This window comes from Toxorhynchites rutilus, chromosome 2, assembly GCF_029784135.1.
Source record: "Toxorhynchites rutilus septentrionalis strain SRP chromosome 2, ASM2978413v1, whole genome shotgun sequence".
Classification (NCBI taxonomy): domain Eukaryota; kingdom Metazoa; phylum Arthropoda; class Insecta; order Diptera; family Culicidae; genus Toxorhynchites; species Toxorhynchites rutilus.
In genome coordinates this window covers 253,486,521-253,513,896 of record NC_073745.1, presented here as the reverse complement: position 1 = coordinate 253,513,896, position 27,376 = coordinate 253,486,521, and the positions used below count along the sequence as shown (strand labels likewise).

Here is a 27,376-nt window from a genome sequence, read left to right as displayed (position 1 = left end):
CATGAATGTATTTTTCAATTCCCAGGGGAACTGGCAGATTATTTTTCAGCATCGAGAATTCCGCGCGTGTATATGTGTGTGTGGCGGCCGATGTTTCAAGCGGAACCGTGGCATCACTCTCCTCCTGATGGATTCCCTTCTGGCCTTAGGTGCACATACAGGCTCTTGGTGACACCGTTCATTAGCGCTTTCATGATAAACGAAAATAGCTTCACAACACAGCGACAACCTGCTCCAATCGCTGTTCAATCATAACTGAGGGGGTTTACGAGCGGCGCTCGCTTATATACCGATTGGTGATTTCAATAGCCTGTTTTGAAAGCAATTTTAAGACTATTGAAACAAGTTTTTGGATGAAAAAGTAACAAGTATATGACGCGTAGACCTTTTATCTTTGGAATGAAGTGTTTATCATACCATTTCGTTCAGTTGTTTAAGAGCTATTAACGCTCAAAATCTCGGTCTCCGGCGTAACGCTTTCATTTTCGAAACTTTGGATTTACACACCGGTATAGAAATGAAAGACGTAGTCCTACGTCAAAAATCGAAAAACACGGAAGAAAGCAGATGGGGAATTATTTGCTTGAAGCGTGAGAGAGACAGACTGATCAAGAGCGAGCTTGGGCACAAGCGTATTGTGTTTTGTTTGCAAACAAAACACAGGAGTCTTCCAAGATAGCTGAAGAGTGGTTTTAGCAAGTTTGCCCACCTTAGGATATACTTCTAGGCGCGTTGTCGACGGCTTTACTAGCGGCCATTATTATATTTTTATAGACGAATGCAAGACGAGTCTATGGTGCAAAGTACAACTGTTTGGACAGTAAGCGGATTAGAGGGGCGGTATATAAAGACATAATGGTGGGAAACGGAAAAGGAGATGTTTACCTGAGCGAGAGGGAGAGATAAGTTGATCACAAACGTCTGAAATATTGCATTTCTCTACCGTTTGGATGGAATTCGAGGATCCGCAGCAACATGGCCGCAGAATGGTTTTCACGTATTGGCTCACCTCATAGTACATTTATTATTGTCTTGATTTATGTGCCCCTTACAAAAGCGCATAAACACTAATACTCTCACAAAACCGTTGCGGCGCATCATCTCCATCGAGCCACCGCAGCGAATGAGGAACCGTACAACAGTGACTTTGGAACCGTACACACCCGCCCCGCCTTGTGTGTTTTATTTCATTCACATTCCATTATCAAGGCCCCGCGGCGGCCTGTCATTGCAAAATCCGCGCGGGAGAGCCGAACACACTGGACGCTAATTGGGGGAGGACATCACGCTCAAACCGTGATTCGAAGGTGAAGACATTATTCGCATCTTTTCCCGACTCTTGTGTAATTGTTGGTTAGACTCAGATAATTTCGAATACTCAGGTCCCCCCGAAGTCATTTTTCTGAATGCGATTTTAATCGCGATCAAAAATAGAAAAAAAGCCAATTTTATTTGAAACTATTTTTCGTTATCACAATCACGTTTTCTTACTAAGCGCACGTTCATGGATCCAATCGCAGAACTGTTCATTGATTGATCTTCTAATCTACCGTTCAAAATTATTTTTCGACATAGGACTATGTCTTTGATTTCTATATAGGGGGGTCACTCTAAGAAAAATGTAACGATTCATTCAAGAGTTTTCAAACGCATATTACTCAAAATAGCGTTATTGCGACATATGTTGTGTTATATACCATTAGAAAGGAAATTTATCCATTTTTTTTGCTAAAGACATGAACAGTGAATATAGAATAAAAAAGTTAACAATTTGACGATTAAAATGGGTATATTTTCCTTCGATTGCACTAACTACTCGCTTTCCTGCCCGATGCAACGAGCAATCTTTTGACATAGGACTATGTCTTTGATTTCTATATAAGGTGGTCACTCTACTAAAAATGTAACGATTTATAAAGAGTTTTCAAACGCATATTACTCAAAATTGTTTTGGTCACATATATTGTGTTATATACCATTAGACAGGAACTTTATCCAGTATTTTTTTTGCTTAAAACATGAACAGTGAATATAGTAAAAAAGTTAACAATTTGACCATTGAAATGGGAATGTTTTCTTTCAATTGCACTGACCACTCGCTTCGCGCCTAATTGTATTCCTTCGCGATGAGAAAGAAGAAGAGGAAGACAGGCTCGAGCCCTGCAAAAAACGAACGCATTGCCAGGGGCAATAAAAATTTGAGACAAGCATCATCCAATGATGCACGCGATGTTGGTGCAGTGAAAAGCGCCGAGCTTTCGCGAGTGTGACACCGCATCGAACAACAGCGAAGTAGGCGACTTCGGCACGTCGGTCGAAAATGTAAACACCGTTACCCAAGCAGCAACCAAAATCAAGCTCCCCCGCTGGTGGTGAAGGCGGTCGCTCTTGACAAATTCATCAGTGAATTCGCATCGATGGGTGTTACAGCAGAGTACAAGCTGTGTGGCATAATTCAGTCTTTTTCCAAGCAGGGCTTCGTTGGTGCCTTTGACATTGCATCAATGCATTAAACTGACGTTATGGCGAAGCAGGCGTGAAGGTTGTGAGCCAAAAAATTATTTGGGGAATACCAGGCATCTTGAATGTTGTACTGGAATGTTATAAGTTATTTGGGTTCGCGTGCCAGTCGCAAAACTGCCTTCAACTAGGATTGCATTTTTGCTAATCTTGATCATAATGAAACAATGCTACTGTTTTCGATGTTATTGATATTAACAAAAGGATTTTATTTTGCTTGTTTAGTCACCAAGAAGAAAGTAAATGTCGTTCTGGAATATTGTATGTGATTAGGTTTCGCTTGCCAGTAGCAAAACTTCCTTCACTAAGGGTGACAGTTGTGCTTATCTCGAGCATGAGAAAGTAATGCAACTTTTTTCGAGGCCAGTAATACTAACAGAAGCGTTTCTTTTGAGAAAATAGCGCAAAATGATGAGAAGTGTTTATTAATGGCCACCGGAATAGCGTTCGAGGTAAATTTTCAATGCATTGACATGAAATAAATTGCTACATAAGATCAGCTAGTGTATTGTTCTGCGAGGGCAAGATTGAATCATCAATAAAATATCGTCAACTGATTCTACAATGAACAAATCATTTAATTATTCTACTATGCAGTTGTTTCTAAAATTTCACAGCATTATAGAATAATATCCGAAGGTATGTACGAGCGACTTATATGAAATGACAGCGTAGTTCTACGTCAAAAATGCGGTCGTATCTTGGACACAACCTCCTATAATTTTTTGTCTAAATTCGGGCGTTAGCCCTCAACTTGAGTTCATGCGTATAATGAATTGTTCTCCATTTACCGATAATAGACATTCATCAGTTATTGTATTGTATGTTGCCCAATCAATTCGCGCTCGATTCACGTTTTTAACATGTAGGTCTTGCTACTAATAATTTATGTAATTAATATCATAATATCGAGCATGTTGTTTGGTTATATAAAAAATGCATTCAACTGGCTGCTGATTTAGAAGATCGAAAGGGTATATTAAAGCATATCATATTATGCAAGCTTGAGTAGTCGCGATCTTAATATTATGCTCCCCATATATGTCTTCCTAAAAAACCCGCTTCACTTCCTAGAATGCACATGCCCATTCTCCTTTCCATTTCCTATACATAAGCAGAACTTAGCACCAAATGAGATCAATTTACTACAGCAGCTACACGATCTCCCAAGAGAGCACTTATGGCCATACAATACACAATATGCATCACCGGGCTATAAAGTTATTACAAATAATGTTCCGGACAACGTGGCAAAAAAGGAGATAATGCTTTTTTATCTATAATATATTTCTGTAGTCATAGCTTTATCTGACTTAGGCTTATATTTATGTAGATCTTAACTATTTAGACTTGTGGTTAAACTGATACATGATGACTCTTTGTCTTCTTCTGCATGATCGAATGAACAGAAGAAAAGGGTAGTAATAGTTTTAATGGTATTTTTGTGTAAATTTTTGAACAGAATGTTGTTCCGGATTCTACCACGTTATCTCATCTAATCCGTTGAAGGATACAAGTTCATACAGGAAACGGATTATTCCAGGGCTTCCATTTGATGTACCAAAAAAATTATAGATTTTGAACAATGAAAGAACTCATTTCAAATGCAATTATAACACAATCACAGTCCTATGTCAAGATGTCAAGATCCCGTCTGTGCCCCTAGGCCCATCGACTTTTTGCCTAAATACGGGCGTTAGCTCGCAATGTGAGTTGATGCGTATAATGAATTACTCTCCATTTACCGATAGTAGGCGTTTCTCAGTTATTGTATTGTATGTTGCCCAATCAATTCGTGCTCAATTCACGTTTTTATCGTCTTGCTGCTAACAATTTATGTAATTGGGGTCCAGGATGTCATGCCAGGATGTATAATGTAAGTATGTATGAAAAATGCAATTAATGAATTGCAATGCCTGCTGATTTAGAAGATCGAAAGGGTATACTCACGCACATCAGATTATGATAGTTTGAGTAGTCGCGATCTTAATATTATGCTCCCCATATATGTCTTCCTAAGAAACCCGCTTCACTTCCTCGAATGCACTTGCCCATTTTCCTTTCCCTTTTCTATACATAAGCAGAACTTAGCATCCAATGAGATCAATTCACTACAGCAGCTACACGAACTTTCCAAGAGAGCACACATAGAATACTTAATATACATCACCGGGCTATAAAGTTATTACAAAAAAGTTTCCGGATAACATGACAACGAAGCAAAAACTGCTATTTTTGTCTATAATATATTTCTGTAGTCATAGATTTATTTGACTTTGGCTTATATTTATGTAGATCTTAACTATTCAGATTTGTATTTAAAAATGATACAAGATGACTCTTTGTCTTCATAATTGGAAAAACAGAAGAAAAGGGTAGTAAAGGCTTTAATAGTATTTTTGTGTACATTTTTGGACAGAATGTGGTTCCAGATTCTACCACGTTATCTCATCTAACCCGTTTAAAGGATACAAGTTTATACAAGAAACGGTTTTATTTTTAATCAGGGCTTCCATTTCTTGTATCAGAAAAGAAAAAAATACAGATGAACAACGAAGAAACTCAATTCAAATGCAATTACTACACACAATCACAGTCCTATGTCAAGTTCCCGTCCGTGCCCCTAGGCTCAGACCCATTATCTTTTTACTATAAGATTTTAGTACTTCTACCAAAACTCGACATTATCAGATTATTTTTAGATTTTTTTCGTCAGATTTTTTTATCCACTTGCAAAAAAAATGTTTTTACGTTACATGGAATAATGATGTTTGATACAGAAAATATGATAGAATGAAGACAGCCCTAAATCGGACAATTCCTTTCTCGAGTTTTGCTATTATAAACACATTCGGTGATCCATTTTTATTTATATAGATAGAAGACGATATAGGAGTTTGTTTTGAACTAACAACGCTTGTCAATATGTAATTGTAGACCAATGCGAATTGAATTTTTCGAATTTTCCCATTTTCTTTCAATTTTCCGAAATTTTTCAATTGTCATGTTTGGTTGGGATATGTTTGGTTGAAATATGTGCATTATTTTTATGGGACCACCTCTCATTTCCAGAGGATGAATGGTTGTCATACAATCATAGAAACATTTTTCGTACCCAAAAACCCTCACATCCCAAATTTGGTTCCATTTGCTTGATTAGTTCTCGAGTTATGCAGAAGTTTGTGTATCATCTGTATGGCAGCCCCCCTTTAAAGAGGGGAGAGGAATGTCGAACTACCATAGAAACGTTTATCGATCCCTAAAACTTTTATATGCTAAGTTTGATTCCATTTGTTCGACTAGTTCACGAGTTGTTCGGAGAGAGGGGAGGAATGTATATTCATCATAGCAACGTTTCGTGTCCCCTAAAACCTTCACATGCCAAAATTGGCTCCATTTGCTTGATTAGTTTTCGAGTTATGCAAAAAATTGTCTTTCATTTGTATGGCAGTTCCCTCTTAGAGAGGGGGTGGAGTAAAAAACATTTATTGAATGGTGAAAAATGCACCATAGAGCAATAAATGTAATTGATCTATGGTGAAAAATGCACCATAGAGCAATAAATGTAATTGATCTATGGTGAAAAATGCACCTTTTGGTTTTTTCACGCCATTCCCAATAGCTTTTAGACAAAAATAAGAAAAAATTGTAAGGGGTTGTATCTAGGACACGACCACATATTTTCGAAGTAGAACTACGCAATTATATTATGCAATCGACTTGTTTACCACTTCGAATATTATTTTAGAATGCATCGAAATTTTTGTGATAGATTATGTTCTTCGTTACAAGTAAATTTGATGAACGTTTCTTTACGTTTGATATGATGCCTAGGACTACCAAAATATGTGAACGGGAGAATTGTCAAACGATCATTGTATTTCACATTTCCCTCTGAAATTATTGCACATCTCATGTTTACGTAGTTCTCGAACCGCAAAAGTTCATTCACCTCTAGTATCTGAAATGACGATTTTCCCAGGCTTCTCTTCGCATATTCCGGTTCGCATGCATGTATATCTGCAGAGCGGATTTCCACAGGTACATCGATTTTGAAGTCTGTGTTGGGGAAACGGTAAATCGGGCCAATCAAAACATGGCAGTTAGGACGTTTAGATAACGCTTGACATTTTACAGTTATTCAATTGTTCATCTCATGAAAAATAATATTTTATTAATTGTGATAGACGCGTAGAAATATTTCCTATCAATTGATGCAAACATCTTTCCGATCTGTTAAGAAATGTTCGAGTTAAAAGTTATAATATTCGAAATACGGGTAGGGTTAGCACACAAATCTGCAGAACAAATGTATAGGAAAAAGGAAGTTCTCCCAGTTTTCATGAATTTAAACCGTTTAGATATTAGCGAATTGTAATGTATAGCATATAAAACAAATCATGGAGAATTTTCGATTGGATTTGTATGCAAATCATGAGATTTCGTTCACAGTAAAGATAGTTATTAACGTTAACTTTGTTTCATAAAAATGGACCTGTTTTCTGATTTGGCACCCTTCCTGAAAGACGTAGTTCTACGTCAAAAATACTTAAAGTACATCTTACTAAGGTGCATCGATGAATATCCTCAAACAATTTTTTCATCAAAAATTAAATACGCAGTGCAAAAAAAAATTATATATTTTCTGACATTTCGAAATTTTGGAAAAAAAAATAACTTTGAGAACCACTTCTGCTCTAATTTTTATTTAAATGCGTTCGTATGTGTCTTTTTTTTCCTATATATGGCGTAATTTTTCCCAGAATTTTTAAGAGCGTTGCGAGACAAAAAACAGGAAGTGGGTTATATCTATGGTATAACCGCAAGGGTGACGTAGGACTATCGTTGATTTAGGGATCATTTGTTTGAAGTTGAATTTAAATCCATCCTGAATGAATGAATAAATAAATATTTGGGTGGCTTCAAAAACGAGAGCATTACGTTGGAGGCTCAAGGTTATATGCATCCAATATTGGATACAAAAAACCTTGTTCTGAAGAATAATCTTCAGAAGCTTTCCTGTTAACTGCACTTGATTGACAAACCACAATACCAAATGTATGTGGTCGCAGTATTATATGGATAGAAAAAATTAAAATAAACTCACTTGAATGTAATTTTCAATTCCATGGGGAACTGGCAGATTATTTTTCGTGTGCCTTAACACCGAAAGACTAACGAGCTGTCTGCTTGGTCCCAAACAAACGAGTCGTCACGGTGCGAGAGTAGAGTAAGAAATGAACGAAAGCAAAGGAAGCGTCATTTTATAAACCATAAAAGTATAGAATCTAAACCCCACCCTTATTATATTCGTTGCTTACCCTGAGAGAGAAACGAATAACATCGAAGTAAGTATACAGTAATGTATTTGAATCCGGACACTTTGCGTTACATTTAATACCATACCGCAGCCACAACATTTTCTGCATGTTGAATTAATGCGATTAATTAGTAACTATATTAGTAGCTATTATTCGCATAAATTCAACATGAAAAAAATGTTATGGCTGTGGTATGATATTGAATGTAATGCAAAGTGTCCGGATTCAAAAGCATTACTGTAAAAAAGAGTTAACTCGACTGAAAATTTTTCGGTTCGGCCTGCAAAAACGAAATTAAGAGCCCCCGCAGACTGCAGACTGACTTGTCGACCGATAGTTCGGTCGGCTTCTTAATCAGTACGGAGAGGTATGCATGTGCGCACATTACGCCGATTCAGTTGGGTCGGTTTTCCCACCAGAAGGCCGATCCGACCCAACTGTCGGCTGAAGAAAAGTCTGTAGTGTGCGGGGGCTCTAATTGAAGTGTACAGCATAATGCATAGACGTAAGTATGAGCTTCCCCATCTCACATTCCAATAAGATTAATGGGTTTCCAAGTGGGCGCGCTACATACGGATACGAATGATTTCAACAACCTGTTTTCGAAGCTATCATTAAGCTATTGAAACAATTTTTTCGACTCTATAAATAGCAATCATATAACTCTTGGACATTTTATCTTTTGTATGAAATTATTATCATACTGTTCCGTTGATCCGAAGCAGAATGAATCACGCTTAAAGAAGGAATGGATTTTTTTTTGGAATTTACTCAGCAAAAATAATGCCCTTTCCCAACAATTAAAAACGACAAACGGTAAACAGTTTCATCAAAATGATTTCTTCGATATGGGGATATATTCACTACATCATGTCATATATTTCATATTCTTCATTATGATATCCATATCCATGGCACCTATCGGTATCGAATTATCATCGACACCACGATTTTCGCTAAATGGTCCTTTCAGTTCGGCCTGTAAAAAACTTTTCTGAACTCTAATCCATCAAATTGGGAGCCCTGAAAAGGGCCGTTGATTATATGATAAGCTAATATAGCATGCTCTCCTCGGATACGATGGGCCAGCAGGATGTCCTTGGGCATGATGTGACGCGTTTTGCATGGATAGCACACAAATTGGTATTTTCGAATAAGCCTCCTGCAGCGTCATAACTGCGGAACTTTGGAAGCGCAAGTCGGTTTTGAAGACCTGAGCAATTCCACGATCCAAATGCTGCAAAGGTAGCTGCGGATCAGCAATTCGGTCGACTTCTGATAGCGACGAATTTCACGCAAAGTTCCCGGTCGATAGCGATGTGGCTTCCTCACCTATCCTGCGGCTGGTGCGCTTATCCGAGCTGCTTTCGTGTGCCTTAACACCGAAAGACTAACGAGCTGTCTGCTTGGTCCCAAACAAACTCTTTATTATATAAGCTTACTGTATACTTACGAATATAATAAGGGTGGGGTTTAGATTCTATACTTTTATGGTTTATAAAATGACGCTTCCTTTGCTTTCGTTCATTTCTTACTCTACTCTCGCACCGTGAGGACTCGAGCTCGTTAGTCTTTCGCAGACAGCTCGTTAGTCTTTCGGTGGTAAGGCACATGAAAGCAGCTCGTTCTGAACTGCATACACAGTTCATCGTTCACCGTTCAGTTCGTTCTGAACTGAACTGTATACACAGTTCAGCCAGCGGTCTTCGTACACAGTTCGTTCTGAACTGGGTAAGCAGTTCATGTGAACTGTTGCCCAGTAAAAAAGAACGACCGTTCGTTCACTCTTTTTGGTGAACTAGTTCTTTTGAACAGTTCATGAACGGTTTGCCCATCTCTACTGTCAACATGTTTTATTTAGTACCCTATACAATATTTTTCATACAACTGGTGATTTGATTTGATTTTGGAAATATAAAAAAACTATGGATGGGTTATACCTTTGATATAACCGCAAGGTTGACGTAAGACTGCCGTTGGATTAGTAATCATTTGTGTTTTTTCAATTAGCGATAATCGCACTTCGAATGTTGTGCAAACAAACCCCGATTTAGATCAATTCAGGTAGTCGCAGCAAATAGTTATCAACATTTTGCCCAATCATCAAAAGGTATGCGTAGAAGCTCAGTGAGCTGGCGACATGAAGGGGCATGCAGTCTTGAATAACCGAACCAAAGCGTTGCATTTGTACCCGCTTTTGTAGACCGTGTTAGCAAAACGCATTTCAGTGTGCAAAAATGCATGGGGGTATAAAATACTGCCGAGATCTGAAATGCCGATTTTTCCAACTTATTGGTTTCGGAATCTATGTTGGGAAAACACATTCCAGTTTGCAAAGCTTGCGTCTCATTTGCAATGCAAATTTCCCCACGCTCCGTGGTTTTGAAGTCTGTGTTAGCATGTTAACATCCATTCATTCCTGCGATGGTACCTCAATCGCTGTTCAATTATAACTGAGTGGATTTCCGAGCAGCGCTCACTTATATACCGATTGGTGATTGAGATATATACCGATTGGTCTCTCTGTTGAGATATTTTTCTTCACTCAAGCGTAAACGGTTCAAATGGGGGCGCGCTTTTGTTTTTATGCTTTGCTTAGAACGGAAGAAGACAAAGCAGGCGCTAGAATTTGATGTTCTTGTGTGTGTGTGTGTGTGTATATAGAATGAGACGCACATCGCACAAGTGAGAAGGAATGTTTAGTATCTGAGTTCTGCGCCGGGTACATTTTGTGCTGTCGTGCTTATGAATTTTGTGCGCTTCGCATCAAGAGAGAATACGAGTGTTCTTTGATCACGCGCTGATGAAAATTAAACTGAAGTGCAGCGCCGCGTTTGTTTTCTGAATACTGGTTAAATCACATAGGGGTTCAAAAAAACCGCTAAAATTTAATATCCTATACAATATCTGCCATACAGCTGGTGATTTGGTTTGGGGGCACTTTTTACTCCCTTACCCGGCCAGGTCCTTTGTGTTTCGTTTGTATGGCAGCTCCCCCTTTCAAGAGGGGGGTAGTGTCCAACCACCGTAAAAACATTTGTTGCACCCTAAAACCTCCACATGCCAATTTGGTTTCATTTGCTTGATTAATTTTCGTGTAATGCAGAATTTTGTGTTTCATTTGTATGTTTGGCACAAGGGCCATAAAAAGACTGTGTTCACTTCGAGTGTATACAAAAAACTATTTATTCAAAGCCTATCTAAGAGGTATATATACAGAGTACGGTCAATGTTATTTGACCGGACAAATCAGAGAAAACAATCCCGTTTAGAAATTGGGTGCAAAAGGCACAACAAAGGATTATTTGTTTAATTGTTGGCCCCGATCGAGTGCGTGAGATGATGATGACTCGTTCGCACGGTCGATGATTGTTTGTCGTACCGGTGATGCGACGATGATGATGCTATATATGGCAGGGGTCTCGAACTATCATTAGAACCTTCCACGACCCCAAAAACCCCCTACATACCAATTTTCATGTCGATCGATTCAGTAGTTTCCGAGCCCATAAGAATCAAACAGACAGAAAAACAGACATACATCACTCCATTTTTATATATATAGAAAAAGAAGATAGAAGATAGACTAGGTGAACCGGTGAACTTCGTCCCACCCGCAGATGATATTTTCATTTAAACAATTTGGAACCCTCAAGATCCCACAGAAATTATTTTTCTGTACGTGATCAACATTCGTGGTATATAATTTATTTTTTGGCATATGAACCTGACGCAGCCTAAAACGCATCAAAACTGATACTAGGCCATATGAATAAAAACAAAAGTCAGCTTCACTTTACTTAATCAAGCAATCGAGCAGTAACATTCAGTTTTTACTACGTTTGGTATGAATAGAAGTGACAACTAAGTATTTATTTTTGGAAGTTGGAAGTTTGGAAGTTTACTTGATTTCCTATGAATAAAACAGCATTTATCAAGTATTTACTTCGCAATTATCAAGTGTGCTCATGAGCATACTTTGCGTCTGAAACTCTTTTATACGTTTTGATATCATATCCGGCTTATGTTTAATGCTGCCATCTTGCGATCATAGTTAAACAAATTAACATGTACTATGACGCGTCAAACATTCCGTTTCCAATTGTTTGTGACATCGGTCCTGAATTTGCGGAAAATCATCAAAACTTACAAACTACGCAGAGAGGGAGATTACGAGAATTTAAAGTAGTTGTATACGTTTAGTAACGAAAACGTAATTTTTTAACAAGAACCTTTCCATCCAACTATGGGGAAACCAGAGGTGGAGCGTTGCAAAACTAGTTTTTATGTACCTTTCATATTATTGTGATCCCTTTTTGTTTTGTTTTGTTTATGTTGAATATCTTTTCATCGTTTTCCAATAGATAAGTCGTTGAGATTCATTCAATCGATGGTCCTAAAACTGCTCTTTACTTTTTTTTGACCTACCACTACATAGACAAATCGGGAAGTAATATACCTGATAGTATATTTACTTTGCGGATCACAAGCCAAACCAATTTTCTGACAGATGTCTGACAAAGTAAAGGCTATGTTCAGAGAAGAGAAGTGGAACTTGAGAGAAAAAAGTGGCAACGATTTGTGGCAAGAAAATGTAAACAGTGAAAAAATTGACAGATGGTTTACGCTCTAAAAATTGAACATATTGTTAAGATGTCTCTAAGAGGGTGGGATACATCATATATAAGGTGGGAGGTTCGTATATAATGTTAGCATCATCATGATAAACACGGGGAATGGGATATAAATTATGAACTGAAAATTGAATAAAATATACATATACACGCTGAAACGCTGTGGACAAATATTATAATGCATTTTTATCGGCTTATGTATAATGCATTATCAAAATAAACCCATATGTATTGTAATCTTAACTTGTTGTTCTATTCATAACAACATTTATGGTCGTATTCCACCAATGATGACAAATGTGTAATTTACGAATGAAGCTTCGCCATAGAAACTAAACATTGAAAAAAAATTAAAATGTGGTAAGAGCATCAGTTGAAATATTTTAAAGCATCCTCATCGGAATAAATTGAATGATACAATAATTATACGACTAAATAATGTATGTACGCTTAAAAAACAACATAAAATATGATTTCTGAATAAATTGATTTTTTTTTCAGTTTCGAACACACCCCGTAAAAAGCCATTTTTTTAAATACCCTCTGTTGGTATTGTATCTAGAATTTACAAGGTAATGAAACGTTAACGTCAATTAGTTTTTAGTAAACAGCTTTTTAGCTGCCGGGGAAATTAACACCAAACTATATACTATATATATTTCATGCCAATTATTGTTCGTAATTGTTCTTTATAGTTTTCATTCAAGGGCGCTACATTTTTTTATATTTTTTCTCGAAAGCTGAGGATTTTTTAGACAACATATCCAAAAATGTGTCCTTCTTCGTTTTTAAATTATGATTTTTCAAATTTAACCGATGGTTCAAAAAATCATGTTTCTCCTTTTTTTCCAAAAATTAAGTTTTTCAAAAATTCATAACTTTTGATCTACTGAACCGATTCAGATAATCGACATAGTTAATTCAAGTCAATAATTTCACACCTGCAAAAAATTTTTCTTTTATTTATAAAAAAACAGATACAATTATTAATCACGAAAACAAAATTAATTTTTTTCGCAGTGCAATATTTTTCCAAAAAATTCTAGGCTTTAATTTGATATATCTATCATCTGAATCGCTCTAGCAGTTCAAATGTTATGAATTTTTGAGAATAGGAAAAAGAGGAAGAAATTAATATTCCGAACTATCGGTTAACTTTAAAAAATTATAACTCAAAAAAGAAAAAAAGAACATATCTAATTTTGAGTTAAAAATCCTCAGTTTTCAAAAAAAATATAGAAAAATATAGCGCCGTCGGTCCCGAAACCATGTAAACTATAAAAACGGATACAATCAAGAATTACAAGAAAAAAAATTCAAATTTCTTGCAAGTTTGACATTTTTTCAAAAAAGACTAGCTCATTAACTTCAATTTGATGTATCGATAATCTGAATCGGCTTAGTTGTTCAAAAGTTATGAGTTTTTGATAAAAGTCATTTTTGGGAAAAAGTGAAAAAAATCGAATCACCTCAGCAAACATTAAATCGTATAACTTTGCATATGATAAGTTACATATAAATTCGTATCAAATCACAATCGCATAAAATATCAATCAAAATATCGATCATGTATATCTAATCTCGCATAAAATGCAAAAACACGATTTTCCATGTCATCGATGGATTGAGTGGTAACATTGTCGGATCAAATCGCATATCAGTCCAAAAAGCATCGCATATCGTTATATACGGCTTTATATGCGTACACAATATGGCATATACGTATATAGCCTCCACTTTTGCGTGTATATGCTAGTTATATGCATCATATATCATACAAATGTGTCTTGGTTGAATGTATATCGCCTCCAATTATAGCTATTCATACGACTTAATGTTTGCTGGGACCCAACATAAAAATAATACAGGTCCAATATTTTACCATAACGAAAACAAGCTACCAATTTTCACGAAAATCTGAAAACCACTATATCAGTTTGGCATGGAATGGCTGCAATAATACTGCAGTAATACTGCAATAGTTCACAAATTTTAAAGTTCGCGTTTTTCTTGTTGTTTTTCATATCTTTTAGTGCGGCCATAATAATAATTAAGATTACTGCATTTGGATTGATGGTAGAAAATATCATTAACTTCCTTGAATAGTGGATGTGATATAATCCACTTTATATATGTATATATATTAATAAATATTTTCAAACGAATACATTTGTCAAACAAACTGCAAAACTAAATACTTTTATACTGTGCCTTAATTTTTTGATTTTAACGTTCAATGACTCTTCAATAAAAATGGCATTGAAAAACTGAGTAAAACTGACATACAATTATGACGGATGATTGCTTCTTGATTGACGCGTGCTCCAACTGGCGAACTGCCAATTAAAAGGCACTCCAACTAAAGAAGCGCTATAAAACTACTATAAAACTGTGAAAAATATATAAAAAATATACGAAGACTCTTTTTGTCGTTTATGAGTTTGTTTTTTTTAAGTTGCTACTAGGCATGTTTGCGGATTAATGGAAAGATATGATATGTTGATCCTTGATATGAGAATGAAAGTTAACAATTGGAAAAAAAATCATGTGAATGGAGACGATTTTTGTGTACAGCACATGCCACGTGGGCCTTTTGCTGATTAAATAAGTAAGATTTATTCCAAAACGTCATAATTTTACAACCATTGAGTCGATTTCAAAAATCGTAATATCAAATGAAATCTTATTCTTCTATGAATCAACTTAAATCTGTCATTCAAACAAACTCAAAAATTAAATACTACATAAAAACTTTAATTATAAAGTTTAGAGAATTTGCGACTTAGTTTTCTACAATTCGCCCTTTCACACCAAATTTCTATCTTGTCGCAATTTCAAACCTCTCAAAATGATAGGTCAAAGAAAGAAAAGCAGGAAAAATTAACAAATAATGGGGGGTAAATAATAAAGCAAAGGTAATCATGGATTTTTAATAGATTAATCTCATAAAAATATTGAAAAAAAACATTCCTTTTTTAATTTCTCTTTCAAATTTTGATAAAATTGCACTGAATAGTTAAATAAGGGCAATATTAATATTTGAATAAACTTATGTAATTATAAACATGTTTATATAAACCTTCCCATCTTCTCATTTTTCATTAAAGACCTTGCGTCAAGACAGCTAGAAATCCATACACTCTCAAATCAAGTGTGCCTGAAAAAATTATATTCTTCACGTAAACAAGCGATGAAAATGTGGACACTTTTTAGTCAGTGAATTGTATGGAGTTCCACAGCTGTAATATGTTCGAATTCCGAAAACAAAATCAGTAAAGTAAACTGTTATTCATACGAATTCAATTAAATACTAGCAAAGTTTACTTTACTTGAAAACGAGCAGAATAAGTAAATACTTTTTATTATTCATATGACCTACTGACTGAAATCCGCACAAGAGCACAAGACATATAAAGTTCGCACATGGTTACATTACAATTGCTCAAAAGTTATTGGTATTCCTCCACAATCTTCCGACATCAATCCCAGTAAAAAACTACGGAAGTTATTTGTGTAGGAAATTTCGATAATAAAATTTAACGATTTTTATAATCTCTTGATGGAAACATTGTTAAATATTCCTTCAGAAAACACCAAAAAACTCGTTGATAACGGCTGAAGATAGTTGCAATGAACAAGGGATACCATACTAATGATGGAATTCTGAAATTGGTCAACGCCTTCGAAATCAAATTGGGATTTCAACCAGTGTACGAATGAGTTTGAGTAAATTTTCATAAATTAGCATCGCCATCGCCATCGTTTATAGAGAAATAAAAACCACTATTCTGAAAACGAATAGCAAACCTTACAACTCACATATGACACTATGATTTTATCGAAACAGAATGTTCCGAAAGTTTGTTTCCGATTGTCAAAAGGGAAAAAAGATCTGCATGGTGGAGTACGATTAGGAGTTTGACTCACTGTATGAACATTGCAACATTTCCCTATCAGATGTTTCATCAATATAAACAGTAAATCTATTTTTATCCATAGAACATACCTATCCAGAATATCCTCCTGAAAAGCTAAAGTAATCAAACTGCAATGATGAGCTGACAATTCAATGTTTTGAAATGAATTGTACTTTTTGTTGCGGCTGATCAGCTGTCTCCTTCCGTGATCTCTATAAGGAAAAAAATTTACAATTCTCTAAAAACATATATCCTTTTCTCATATGAAGTTTACCAAACATCCACTACGTTAATGTTCTTTTCAAGCTCGAAATGTGAAATTTTAACATTGTAGAGCAACTGTAAAACAACAAATCCGAACGAAAATGAAGTTTATTTTCTATAGAAACAATGTGTACACGGCTTACAGAGACAAGGCTAGCTCTTTAGCGAGTAAACATTTTTTTGATGACGTCATCCGAGTCATCATTGTAAACAGTCGCCAGTTGTATTTTGTTTTCTGACTTACGCGTAAATGTTCCTGAAATGAAAATGGTTCAATGCGCTGTGAGCGGGTGTATAAATTATGAAAATTACATTATCGGGCCAAAAAAAAAGATTCTTTCGCTTTCCGAAAAACCGAAAATTATGTTCTTTGTGGATGAATGTTTTATCAAATTATTCATGGTGTTAAATATAATCAACTATATTATCAACGCACAAACTTATAAAGCACGAAAAATAAAAAATAAGAACACATTGTTTACTTCAACGACTCAGATGACGTCACTAAAAAATGACTGATCCGGAGTAGCTAGCCATGTCTCTGTAAGCCGTGAATGTGTATATCTGTCAGAAAAATAACAAGAGAAATGCGGACAGGGATGCCAGGTGATTTTTTCAAATATCTTCCCATGGTACGAAAAAATGTCTTCACATTCCTGTAGGAGGACACTAAAATTCATAACTTACTTTTGAACAAAGTTTGATAGCCATTTCAATGTTTATTCTAATTGGTATTGTCATATAGCCCATTTCATTGAACTTACCTTGAGGTTTTGAAGGTTTTTCCAATAAATATGAACAAAGTTTACATTGCGCAACGGCGAACTAAACTTAATGAGCTTAGAAATGATAATTAGCTTGAAAAGTTGTTGATTGAGTGAATATAGCCCCAGTTCTTCCACAAAAACGGAACTGTGATAACTCAATTTGTTTATTTCAGCTTCGATGTTTCGATTGTAACTCAAACCTTATCCATTGAACTAATTATTGGAACGGTATGTAACTGGATTACCTTAGATTTGTGAAATGGTCGTCTGAAAGATCTAGGTTAATCTACTGTATAGTATAGGCCCAAAATAATAAAAATATAATGTCACAATCATTCGAATTCTCCAGTGTGAATGAACTAATGTCTTCTGGAGAAAATATGTATTCGAACCGCTGATAGTTCTTCAGAATTTGAAGTAAAAATCGCTTTGTTATTGAATTCATTCTGTATGCTTGTGTATTTTCTGCTTGCAAAAGCCCTACATCTTTGGCGATATTTTCGCCCATTAGTTAGAATTTCATGGAAATAATATCTCTCATAAAACCCACGTACGCTACTGAATTGTTTTCACAAAATAAAATGTCTCCACAGTAAGTCAAATGTCTTCGAAATGAAGACATGTCTTCCTGACATCTCTGAATGTGGACTTCATCAGGGATGCCAGGTTGTTTTCCCATATATCTTCAAATATTCACGGAAAAATGGAATCTCCCAAATTCCCAAATATTGTTTCCCCGTCACGGAAAAAGGTCTCAACAACCATATTAAGGCAGTATTCTAGCTAGGAATTTAAAAAACATCTTTCATATTTCTGAAGTTTAGGCATTCAAGAATATACTCTAGAAAAAACTTTTCAAAAATCCAATTATTTACCAAGTTATAGCTATTTTAGTGGTAAGGGGCTGTTCACATACCACGTGGACAGAAAAAGCATGATTTTAGACTCCCCCTCTCCCACCGTGGACGAGCGTGGACATTTACTGAACCCCTCCCCTCTTGTCCACGTGGACATTTTTTGCATTTTCTCGGCTCAATGAAATAGTTGAATTGCGCCTGTATTTAAAGCTTCTTCTATATTACCGGAACTGTAACGTTAATCTTGTTTTATCCTGATTGTAATATTAATTCAAACGATCGGCCTTGTAAAAAATAAAGTAAATTGGCTTTATTGGAAGTCGTGTTTTTCTGTCCTTCGAGTTTTTCACTAACATTACCCAAGAATTGATTCGTATCGCTCTTCTGTTTCTTACAAACTCCATTTATGTAGTTTTGATTTTTCCGTTGTCGATTTCCGCATCAAAACATCACTTATAGGTTTCGAACAGATTATTTTAAGAATAAAAATTCTAATAGCAACTGATTCTTGGAGAATCATAGCTTAGAGCCCGCTGTCTGATTAGAATACGATATGTGACAAATTGTCAAAGTGAATTTATAAATCAAAATTTTCAAAATTAAATGAGAATATAAATTTATTATTTTAAGTTTCAAGAGCTAGTGCATCGCAAATCTATTCTGCACGTACGCAATGAAGATTCGGACTATCCTCTCGGCTCGGCTGAATTGTTCAACTGTTCAAACTTCACGGTATTTCAAATCCAATTTGAAGAAGGTCTGACCATCGACAGGGAACCAGGAGATCGAAGCGAAGGTAACTGATCCCAAAACTCACACGAAAGTGGTGGCTCTTTTCAAACGAACCCCAAACTTGTCACCGACAGACACGGAGAAAATGGCACGAGCTTCGCAATCCTAAATTCAAAAAAACAAATAGTGGTTTGAGGAATATCGAGACACAAGTTGTATAGAGTAAAAAAATGTAGTTGTAAAAATGGTCAAATTCCAGGAAAAGCTGCATACTGAAAAATCAAACTGTCGTAACTCCTGCAACAATAAACCAGGATTCTTTTTCGAAAGAATTCCTTTCAGAAGATGTTGTCTTTTCCTGGCGTGGGATTATATGCTTTTTGACCCGTCTTGGCTAACCAACACATGAAATTCATGAAGTACAACTAAGAATACTTGCTAATTGATGACTTACTTGACTTGAAGATGGATTTCGGACAGTTTCCTGGCCAAAAAATCTTACCTAGATGGTGTCTCTGGCAGATTTAAATTCACATTCATGGATAAATTTGCTGGTTAGTTCGTGAACGAAAATCAAGATATTTGTGACAATCTTGTTTGTTTGATGGACTTTTGGTTGTTTTGGTTTGAATTTAATTGACAAGAACCTAGATCCACCCAATTGCCCTCAATTCTGCTCAAAAGAAAAATATTAGGAAATCTTGAAATGGAGGATAAAGAAGATTGGAAAAATAGCTAAGAACAACGGCTTGGAAGACGAAATTGTAGTTGCCTCGATGATGCCCCACTTTCGCCGAGAAGACCTGGCAGATGTCCGCGAGTTTCTTGCTGGAAATCAGACTACCCCAAATCCGACTACCGATGGTCCTTTTGAACCGTCCGAGTATCTGATCTCGTGGAGACGGTATTTTTCTGCTAGGATGGCCTTGACTTATTCTAGCAGACCGATCGAGCTCGCCCCGACTCGAAAGTTGTCCCTAATACCGTTCTCGACAAGAACAGTTGGGAACCTCCAATCGTTCGCAACAAACCAGGATTGTTTTGCCACCGGGGGGAGGTTGGAATGCTCCACCCGCTCCAGGATCGTGTTGCTAAGGGTGGTCAGGTGGGTCTCCCCTCTACCGCTGGTTTTTGACAAAAAAAACAGGCAGTCCTGGCTACGATCGCCAAGTATATGATTAGATCGAAAGGAGATTCAGCTGGTGTTGATGGCAGGAGGCAGGAGACAGTCCGTAGTGCTTCGTTGTAGATCGGTTCCAGAGATTTTGGGAACTTGTCTCCAGCCAAACACGTCAGTTCAAGGCCATAGGTGAGGCAGCTGCTGATGATGGCTTTTGCCACCCGTAGCCGGATATTTCTGTTGTTGCTCCGGTGCGGTTTGGAAATGGTTTTCAACAGATTCAACCGGGTGGCACAGCTTTTCTTAACTTCCTCGAAATGGCGGAGGAAGCTAAGATTGTGGTCAACAAACACTCCAAGGATCTTTAGCGTTTTTCGGCGGGGAATGTTGTTTTTGTATAGCTGGACCCTGGAGTTGGGACCCTGATGTCTGTCACTGAAAATCACCATATGGCCGCTCTTCTGCGCTGAAAGTCTAAATCTTCTCCCGGCCACCCACCGGCCGATGGCATTGGTAGCTACCTGTATCCTGATGCGTGGAATCCTATGGGTGTCACCCACTGCCATAAGAAGAATGTCGTCCGCGGAGACATACACGAAGACTCCCACAGGCAGGACCTGGAACAGACTATTCATGGCGACAAGAAAGAGGGTGACGGCAAGAACAGAACCTTGAGGTTCTCCTGTTTCATCGTGGAAAGCTCGGGAACTGATGTTACCAATTTTGGCCTCAAAGGTTCGGCGTGTGGCGAAGTTCTTGATGAAGTGCAGCAATTTCCCGTCAACGCCCCAATCTGCCAGAGTTTTCAGCACTAACGGGATCCATGTTCTGTTGTATGCCTTTTCCAGGTCCAGTGCTACCATCCCCATGCGCTGACGGTTCCTGTTGGCTCCGGCTATCACGTCTCCGGCTATCACGGGTCGTGAAGTAGTTGTTGGTACCCATACCCGGTCTTAAGGCGAACTGTCGATAGTCCAAGTTTCTATTTTCGGTTAGAAAGGTGACCAGGCGTCTATTCGCCATTCTTTACAGGATCTTGGATGAACAGGAGGTTAAGAAAATTGGACGGTAGCCTTTCACGTTGTTGTTGCTTTGACCGATCTTAGGTATAGGTATTACTAGGCTGTGTCTCCAACCCTCGGGAAATTCGTGTGTATTCCACAGGTCGTTAAAGATGCTGAGAAGGGAGGACTGTCCGAGCTGGGACAACTGTTTCAGCATCTTATAGCCGATACCGTCAGGTCCAATTGACTCACCTTTTGCGGAACGTAGGGCGACAGAAAGTTCCTCGATGGTGAAGTTCCGGTTGAGAGGATTATTAGGACGACTCACAGGGACCACAAAGTTACTGACCGAAGTGATACCTGCTCCCTGTCGACGGATGAAATCGGGCTAAACCGCAGATCGAGGACAATACCGCGAAATATTCACCGAACGTGTTCGAAGTATCTACCGGAACGCTAAAGGTTATACCATCCACTTGAAGACTGGAGTTGTGTGGCCTTTTCTTCCCATTTAGTGCGTTTACTCTGCGCCAAAGATCCGCAGAGGACTGGTTTTCATTGATAGTCTCCAGAAAACCAGTCCAACTGTCTAACTTCGCCTTCCGGATTAACCGCCGTACTCTGATGTGTTGTGCTCGATACCTGTTCATGGCAGCTTCTTTCATTAGGTCTCCTAAATAAAAAATACTTTGAAAACAATATTTTACACGCAATTCTGTATGAAAAACTATACAGACATTATTATCCTAAGACTCACTGTTCTCGTGATATAACAATATGTAAAGAAAATTAAAACACGTGTTTACGTGAGATATTTTTAGTATACAGATTTCAATGAAAAAGTTCAATCATTTGAGAAGAAATATATAATTGTTTGACTGGGCAGCGCGCTCATGCGGCTGATAAATATGGAGAGTGTTGAAATTCTTGAATATGTAACAGATTTTATTTGATTTTGAATGTACAGGTGATTGTATTTAAAAAAATATTTATTCTTCCTGTCCACGTGGACTCAGTCTATACCTCCTCCCCCATCTTCGTGAGCATTTTCTTACTCCCTACCCCCCTAAAGTGGTATGTGGACAATAGAGATGGGCAAAACAGTTCACTTTGATGAACGGTTCACTCAATCATCGTTCATCTAAGTGAATCAGTTCTTTTGAACCGTTTTTTCGCTCTTTCGTGCACCAGTATTAAGAACAACATAGAATGTTAGCTAGAACCCAACATCAATAGACAGCTATCAATTGATATCGTTGGATTGGATGGTGTACGTATGGGATTCATATTTTTAAAATTTAGTGGGGAAAGATAATCTGCTTCTTCTTTAAAAGTCGCAAACTGTATGTGAAAATATGTCGACCGACAAAAGTTTATGTAATAATTTGATGTGCACAAAATATGTGCAATTTGTCATATTCTCTTTTTGGACAACACACAGGTTCCATGTAAGATCATATTTCATAATATTCATTCAGGGGAAAAAATCAGCAGCGATTTTCACTAACAATCAATCATACAAACAATCACGCGAACACGTATACGCAATAGGCCAAACAATGAATTTAAAGCAACTAAAATGCTAAAAAGCAACTAAATATGAATGTTACGCGGAATTGAAAGAATAAATGTAATTGAAAATAAACTTTTAAAACTACGAAAATCTAATTTAATTTTTAACACAAAATTGAGTATACGTTAACAAAATAAACCCTGCGTTAGATGCATTTTGTCGTTTTATTTTCCTTACAAACGTTCTCGTTATATTTGTCCATTCCGTCCAACGCAAATCTGTTCAGCTGCACTAGTTCGTTCGCAAACAGTTCGCCCGCAAACACTTCGTTCTCAAACAGTTCGTTCCCAAACAGTTCACTCTCAATAGCTCTCAATCAGTTCTTTCCCATACAGTTCACTCCTAACAGTTCGTTCACAAGCAATTCACTCTTCATCAGTTCACTCGCAAACCGTTCTTTCGGAATCAGTTCGTTCACAAACCGTTCGCTCGCAATCAGTTCGTGGGGAGAACTACCGTTCTTTGAAAAAGAACGACCGTTCGTTCACTCTTTTCGGCGAACTAGTTCGTTTGTACCGTTCGTGAACGGTTTGCCCATCTCTAGTGGACAGCCCCCTACATGTCCATTATACCCGCATCGATAAAAATATTCTACTTTTCGACTTGTTTTAATTTCGATAAAAAAAAACATGGAAAAACACCTTTTTGTAAAACATTTGGCCAATTATTTCGAAAGCCACATGAAAACATGAGTTTCCAAAGATACAATTGAAGTTATTCTTAACATGTCAATCTTACCCCCAGCCACCCTACAGCCATCATCCTGAAGAGATGAATAGTGGGATATGCGTGCAACGTAAAGGAAGGTGATATATCATGAAAGACTTATGACAATATCGGAATAATCTGAAGCTGAAATTATGTGTAGTATAAGTATGCCCTCTCCAGTTAGTTAACAAACACAATTGGGAAACTATTGATTTCTTTATTACCACATATCTAAAACCCATATTTACTCTGCGTCTGTCTTCTGCTTTGCCTATTTGACGCCCACATGGCTTCCAATTCTTGCGAGTTCGCTTGTGCCTTTGATGCCAGATGCGTGATATGCGATTTTCGTTTGCTCGTACAGCTCCAATCTCCTACGAGGTGCCCTGTTGGTACATAACCTGTTTCATCCTGCAACTTCCGGCGAAGGAAATCTTCCTTCGTTGGCACGATGTCCGATGAACTTATGTCGATAATCTTCACTGCATCCACGCGTGCTCTTTTTGCCTTGTTTCCTCCTATCAGCGAAGACAGAGCGCGTTCGTTTGTAAGACCATCATTAATTTGATGTGACATGGAGTCTTCTGCCAATTGAATGTGGCTTGTGCCTGGTTGTTCTTCTGGTTCATCTGAATGAATGAATTTTTTCGCGGCTTCTGCCATTCGGGCTGCTCTTTTCGCTACCATTGCATTAATTTCGTTAGCACTGATTTCTGGTAATTTGTCATCTGTACACAGCGAAAAGAAGTCCAATTTTTCCTCGTCATCACTTGCATCGCTATCGTTCTCGATAGATTTTACAGATTCATTTTTCTTTACAGGTTTTTTAGGAAATTTCGTTTCCGGATTATTCTTTGGCCGCTTCGCTACAGCATCCGGAATGAGTCGACTACAAATAGGCTTGGCAGGTGCTGTCGATGGGTTTGGAATAGGTGTGACCATCGATCCTGATTTCGGCTTTGGGAGTATACTGAGTAACCCCGTTTGCTTCTTGGATAATTCGGCACCGATTACGGGTTTTGATGGCTTTTTATTCTCATCCTTGAAGTCCTTCATAGAAGGTATAGTGATTTGAACCTTTCCATTTTTTACCTTCGGCCTGATAGTAGGGAGCGGTGGTTTTATTTCGGGAATAGCTTTTTTCCGCAAAAATTCGTCGTCTTCCTCTTCAAGATTCACTTCAGTGATCTTTTTTGGAACCGGAAGAGCAATATGAAGTGTTGACTCCTCTTCCGTGCCAGATGGATTATGACTGACCGCTATTACCAGTTCGTCGGAAGTCATCTTCTGCATGATGCTGGGTTTATTCATTTGTTCATCTGATACCGATTCCTCTTGATCAGAGTCTTCGTCGCTGTAATCATATGCTACCAACGACATTGTACACTAGGACTCTCTGATATTTCAGCACTGAGTTGTAAACAAAACGAAATCGTTGATATTTTTATTTCTTGAAACTTCTCAGGTAAAAAAGCGAGATTCCTATTACACCATCTCATGTTACACCGTACAAGTTAAGCTCATTTAATGAAACGTCATTAAAAATGAATCCAGGGGCGGTTGTTGATATTTTAGATTGTCCGATGTGGGCAGGGATGCCAGGTTTGAAGACAAGTTTTCATTTTGAATTTTCAATTTTGATGAAGACATTTGACCTACTGTGAAGACATTTGATTTGTGAAGACATTTTGAAGACAATATGAAATATGTGAAGACATTTCAGTATGATAGCATATGTGGGTTACTGAGTGATATTATTTCCATGAAATTCTAACTATTGGCCGAAAATACCATCAAAAGAAGTAGGGCTTTTGTCTTTTGTTCGCTTTTTTATCATTGTCACTTGTTCACTTTTGTTCTTAGTAATCAACAAAGACTTTTGTCTCGGGATTGTTAACCTTGCTTTTTTAAAACTTTTTCAAGCAGAAAATCCACATGCATATAGAATAAATTAAACAACAAAGCGACTTTTACTTCAAATTCTAGAGAACTTCCAGCGGTCTGAATGCATATTGACCCTAGAAACATTAGTTCATTTGCGCTCGAGAATTCGAATAATTGTGACAATGTATTTTTTATTATTTTGGGCCTATACTATACAATAGATTAACATTTTCACAAATCGAAGGTTTCCCTGGTTAAATACCGTTTCAATAATTAGTTTATGGATATGGTTTGAGTTACAACCAAAACTTCAAAGCTAAAATAAACAAATTGAGTTATCACAGTTCCCTTTTGAAGAATAACTGGGTCTATGTTACCTCAAACAATGGTTTCTCAAGCCAATTATCTTTTCTAAACTCATAAAATTTAGTTCGTAGTTGCACAATATATCCTATGTTCACATTTATTGAAATAAACTTCAAAACCGTTAAGTAAGTTTAATAAAATGCGCTGTATAGCAATACCAATTTAAATAAACACTGAATTAGCTATAAAACTTTGCTCAAAAATAATTTATGAATTTTAGTTTCATCCGATATGATTGTGAAGACATTTGAAGACATTTTTCCGTGCCATGTGAAGACATTCGAAGACATTTTTTCGTACCATGTGAAGACATTTTAAAAAATCACCTGGCATCCCTGGATGTAGGTCGTATAAAGGCACTTATATCAATGTGTAACAGGTGAAGCAACATCATCACTTCAATTACACTGAGAGAAATAATTAGTAAATATAACAAATTTTTTGGTAAATACTACCAATCTATAGTCATTTTCGACCGTACTAATAAACACATATGTCAAGCAGAACCATGATTCGGAAGCCCAATATCGGCTACATTTTCTCGCCGAAAATGCACGTATCAGAATTATATCCTTATTATACCTCCGTATTGCCTTATGGGAACAATGAAAATGGTTAATACGAGCTTTTCTCATCAATTTTCAGATATGACAATATCCAAGCTTACTAATGTTATCGAGTAAAATATACTAAACTCTGGTAGGGATGCGGGTTTATTGACAATATGTACAAAAAATTTGTACATTCTACTAATTTTGCATTACCAAATGTATTTAGTAGTTTTCGACCGAGGATTTTTCTAAGGGTAGAAAGGGATTACGGTTTGTGGAGCGGGGGTTGTTTGTTTTGTTATTGCTAGGATACGCCATTTTTGCATTTTCACATGCGGGATTAGTGGAAATAAGAATAAAATTCTACAAAATCAATATTAAATGAACTACACCTCGAATAAATAACCTAAAATGCATGGATGATTCAAATACTTGACCGAATGACAGTATTCACTTTTGTTGTACTAAATCAATATACGAAGCGAGGAACAAAGCCTGTTGATTGCATATCCGAGCTGTACCTAACATCGCACACCATTCTCGAAGTCTGCATACAAGTTTGAACTACATTTATCGTCCCGTTCTAGCTATAGCGAATAACCGCTGCACAGAAAAGTGCAGAGCAATAAATGATAAATGAAAAGTTACGTCATCATCCACTCACCATTTGTGGAGAGCGGCGAATTGGAGAAGAGCTAAAACGAGAGAGTTTTTGTTTCTCACTTAAACGGTGTTGCTAGTAAAACTTTATGTTCTATATCTATATAAATAAAAATGTAAGGCAAAATATGATGGTTCGATTTTAGCCTTCTTTATTTTGTTGTATTCGTCTCTTTCCGTAGATCAATATAGTGGAGAGAAAAATAGGAAAATTTTCGGAAAACGCTGAAGGAAGGTCGAAAAATTCGGAAAATTGAATTCCCACGTGTTCGAAAATTATATCATAATAAGCGTTGTTAGTCTATTCGATGTTTGCGCTATCGAAATTGATCTTTATTCGTAAGTGGAAATGGATTTTCAGGCGAAATAACGCATTTCCATATCTAATAATTATCTATCTATATAAATAAAAATTTAAGGCAAAATCTGTTGGTAAGCGAAAAACCCGAAGAAGGGATGGTCCGATTTTAGCCTCCTGTATTTTGTTGTGTTCGTCTC

At 37.0% G+C, this 27,376-nt stretch overlaps 2 protein-coding genes across 2 annotated transcripts in view; both read right to left on the bottom strand.

The window, feature by feature from the left end:
- Window positions 1-16,710, bottom strand: part of LOC129770453 (DDB1- and CUL4-associated factor 8) — a 39,823-nt gene extending 23,113 nt beyond the window's left edge. Inside the window, exons 1-2 of the mRNA XM_055773295.1 lie at window positions 16,667-16,710; window positions 16,482-16,602 (exon numbers count right to left, since the gene is read on the bottom strand). Coding sequence (XP_055629270.1) covers window positions 16,482-16,602; window positions 16,667-16,673 — 128 coding nt within the window. The 5' untranslated portion in view covers window positions 16,674-16,710. The remainder of the gene's footprint in view (window positions 1-16,481; window positions 16,603-16,666) is intronic.
- A 6,841-nt stretch (window positions 16,711-23,551) lies between these two features.
- LOC129768627 (uncharacterized) lies at window positions 23,552-24,920 on the bottom strand. Its single transcript, XM_055770382.1, has one exon. It carries the CDS (start codon window positions 24,795-24,797, stop codon window positions 23,649-23,651), a length of 1,149 nt encoding a protein of 382 aa, XP_055626357.1. The 5' UTR covers window positions 24,798-24,920; the 3' UTR covers window positions 23,552-23,648.
- Window positions 24,921-27,376: the final 2,456 nt, after the last annotated feature.

Excerpts from the sequence above, each read along its gene's own strand:
- LOC129768627 (XM_055770382.1), bottom strand. The coding sequence starts at position 24,797 with ATGTCGTTGGTAGCATATGATTACAGCGACGAAGACTCTGATCAAGAG.